Genomic DNA, 3,387 nt, shown 5'->3' with positions numbered 1-3,387 from the left:
TGGTTGAGGCGTTCTTTCTGGACAGTACTACTGTGAACTATCTAGAGGTGGAAGTGTGTCCGTAAGTAGAGCCGTTCTCTAAAGGCGTTGATGGTCTGATTGATGGTTCTCCAGTAGCACTATACTGATTATTGCTCTTCTGTTGCAGACATGGACAACACTTGGTGTTACTGCTCTCTGGAAGAGGTCACGCATTCATGGTACGTGAACACCCTCACATCCTCCCTATGAATGGATGGGACTGGATGGATGAATGCCTGGATGGATGAATGGATGAATGACTGAATGGATGGGACTGGATGGATGAATGCCTGGATGGATGAATGAATGACTGGATGGATGAATGAATGACTGGATGGATGAATGATTGAATGGATGGATGGATGGATGAATGATTGAATGGATGGATGGATGGATGGATGAATGACTGAATGGATGAATGGATGAGTGAATGGATGGATGAATGACTGAATGGATGGATGGATGGATGAGTGAATGGATGGATGAATGACTGAATGGATGGATGGATGGATGAGTGAATGGATGGATGAATGATTGAATGGATGAATGGATGGATGAATGAGTGAATGGATGGATGAATGGATGATTGAATGGATTAATTAATGAATTAATGCATGAATGAATGAACAATGGAACAGTACAATGTATTACACTCATATCTTATGAATATTTAGTTCTGCCCCAATATATTTCATCTAGTTATATTCACACAGACCTGTATTTCGTCACTCACCCTAACAGTAATCTAAGGGTCCAACAGATACAGTCATCAGTTTGGTTTTAAACCAATATTTTGTTTTTGTTTCCAGCAACAACTGCCTCTGTCGTTCACGGCAACCATCACAGGAAACAGGTGGGAGGGTGAGGCTCTTCTTCCCTGGTGCTACTTCCCCCCTAACGTGAACAAGATGAACTCGTACGCCATCCACGGGTCCGGGGCGGGGCGTACCTACGAGTCCCTCTACCCCGTCCCCCAGGCTGACCTAGTGGAGGGACAGAAGCCCAACTTGTGAGTCTGTTTATTGCCTTCAGAAAGTATTTACAGACCGACGTTTTCCACATTGTGTTGTTGTTACAGCCTGAATGTAAAATGGATTAAATGCTTGCCGTGCTTCTACACCTGCATTGCTTGCTGTTTGGGGTTTTAGGCTGGGTTTCTGTACAGCACTTTGAGATATCAGCTGATGTGCGAAGGGCTATGTAAATACATTTGATTTGATTACAAAAAATAATTTGTCACTGGCCTACACAGAATACCCCATCATGTCAAAGTGGAATTATGTATTTTTATTTATGTTTTATTTTTTTACTCAGTTGCCCGAGAGGAAGGAAACTGCTCAGGGATTTCCCCATAAGGCCAATAGTGACTTTAAAAACAGTTACAGAGTTCAATGGCTGTGATAGGAGAAAACTGAGGATGGATCAATAACATTGTAGTTACTCCACAATACTAACCTACAGTGTTGACCCTTTAAATACTGATCAGTAATGGTATTGAGGCCTACAGTGTTGACCCTTTAAATACTGATCAGTAATGGTATTGAGGCCTACAGTGTTGACCCTTTAAATACTGATCAGTAATGGTATTGAGGCCTACAGTGTTGACCCTTTAAATACTGATCAGTAATGGTATTGAGGCCTACAGTGTTGACCCTTTAAATACTGATCAGTAATGGTATTGAGGCCTACAGTGTTGACCCTTTAAATACTGATCAGTAATGGTATTGAGGCCTACAGTGTTGACCCTTTAAATACTGATCAGTAATGGTATTGAGGCCTACAGTGTTGACCCTTTAAATACTGATCAGTAATGGTATTGAGGCCTACAGTGTTGACCCTTTAAATACTGATCAGTAATGGTATTGAGGCCTAATACAGTGTTGAGGCCTACTGACCCTTTAAATACTGATCAGTAATGGTATTGAGGCCTACAGTGTTGACCCTTTAAATACTGATCAGTAATGGTATTGAGGCCTACAGTGTTGACCCTTTAAATACTGATCAGTAATGGTATTGAGGCCTACAGTGTTGACCCTTTAAATACTGATCAGTAATGGTATTGAGGCCTACAGTGTTGACCCTTTAAATACTGATCAGTAATGGTATTGAGGCCTACAGTGTTGACCCTTTAAACACTGATCAGTAATGGTATTGAGGCCTACAGTGTTGACCCTTTAAATACTGATCAGTAATGGTATTGAGGTCTACAGTGTTGACCCTTTAAATACTGATCAGTAATGGTATTGAGGCCTACAGTGTTGACCCTTTAAATACTGATCAGTAATGGTATTGAGGCCTACAGTGTTGACCCTTTAAATACTGATCAGTAATGGTATTGAGGCCTACAGTGTTGACCCTTTAAATACTGATCAGTAATGGTATTGAGGCCTACAGTGTTGACCCTTTAAATACTGATCAGTAATGGTATTGAGGCCTACAGTGTTGACCCTTTAAATACTGATCAGTAATGGTATTGAGGCCTACAGTGTTGACCCTTTAAATACTGATCAGTAATGGTATTGAGGCCTACAGTGTTGACCCTTTAAATACTGATCAGTAATGGTATTGAGGCCTACAGTGTTGATCCATCTGATCAGTGAGATGATTATGGCGGCTTGCCTTTTTTGGTTGAATAAATGTAATGTACTGTGAAAGTGTTGCTAATGACTCGTTAGCCATGAGCAAAATGTTGCTACAACATTGATCAATGATATGTTTAGGGCCACAACGTCCGCTTCGATGCAGAGCCGCAGTTTGAGTCAGAAGACTCTCTAACTACTGTACATAAATATAAATGACATGTCTGTCTTTGTCAGAGGACTCGAGTCACTGTAGATACTGTCTATAGAAAAGGAGGGTCCATGTCTGTCTATAGAAAAGGAGGGTTCATGTCTGTCTATAGAAAAAGAGAGTTCATGTCTGTCTGTAGAAAAGGAGGGTTCATGTCTGTCTGTAGAAAAGGAGGGTTCATGTCTGTCTGTAGAAAAGGAGGGTTCATGTCTGTCTGTAGAAAAGGAGGGTTCATGTCTGTCTGTAGAAAAGGAGGGTTCATGTCTGTCTGTAGAAAAGGAGGGTTCATGTCTGTCTGTAGAAAAGGAGGGTTCATGTCTGTCTGTAGAAAAGGAGGGTCCATGTCTGTCTATAGAAAAGGAGGGTTCATGTCTGTCTGTAGAAAAGGAGGGTTCATGTCTGTCTATAGAAAAGGAGGGTCCATGTCTGTCTATAGAAAAGGAGGGTTCATGTCTGTCTGTAGAAAAGGAGGGTCCATGTCTGTCTGTAGAAAAGGAGGGTTCATGTCTGTCTGTAGAAAAGGAGGGTTCATGTCTGTCTATAGAAAAGGAGGGTCCATGTCTGTCTGTAGAAAAG

At 41.4% G+C, this 3,387-nt stretch overlaps 1 protein-coding gene across 1 annotated transcript in view; it reads left to right on the top strand.

Annotated features, from left to right (window-relative positions):
• Positions 1-6: 6 nt before the first annotated feature.
• The window catches only part of LOC124029278 (UPF0462 protein C4orf33 homolog), a 6,082-nt gene continuing 2,701 nt past the window's right edge, over positions 7-3,387 (top strand). Inside the window, exons 1-3 of the mRNA XM_046341046.1 lie at positions 7-61; positions 149-200; positions 831-1,030. Of these exons, the coding sequence (XP_046197002.1) occupies positions 198-200; positions 831-1,030 (203 nt within the window). The 5' untranslated portion in view covers positions 7-61; positions 149-197. The remainder of the gene's footprint in view (positions 62-148; positions 201-830; positions 1,031-3,387) is intronic.

The sequence above is a fragment of the Oncorhynchus gorbuscha genome, unplaced genomic scaffold (genome assembly GCF_021184085.1).
Source record: "Oncorhynchus gorbuscha isolate QuinsamMale2020 ecotype Even-year unplaced genomic scaffold, OgorEven_v1.0 Un_scaffold_5969, whole genome shotgun sequence".
In the NCBI taxonomy this organism is placed as follows: Eukaryota; Metazoa; Chordata; class Actinopteri; order Salmoniformes; family Salmonidae; genus Oncorhynchus; species Oncorhynchus gorbuscha.
This window is presented reverse-complemented; position numbering and strand designations above follow the sequence as displayed.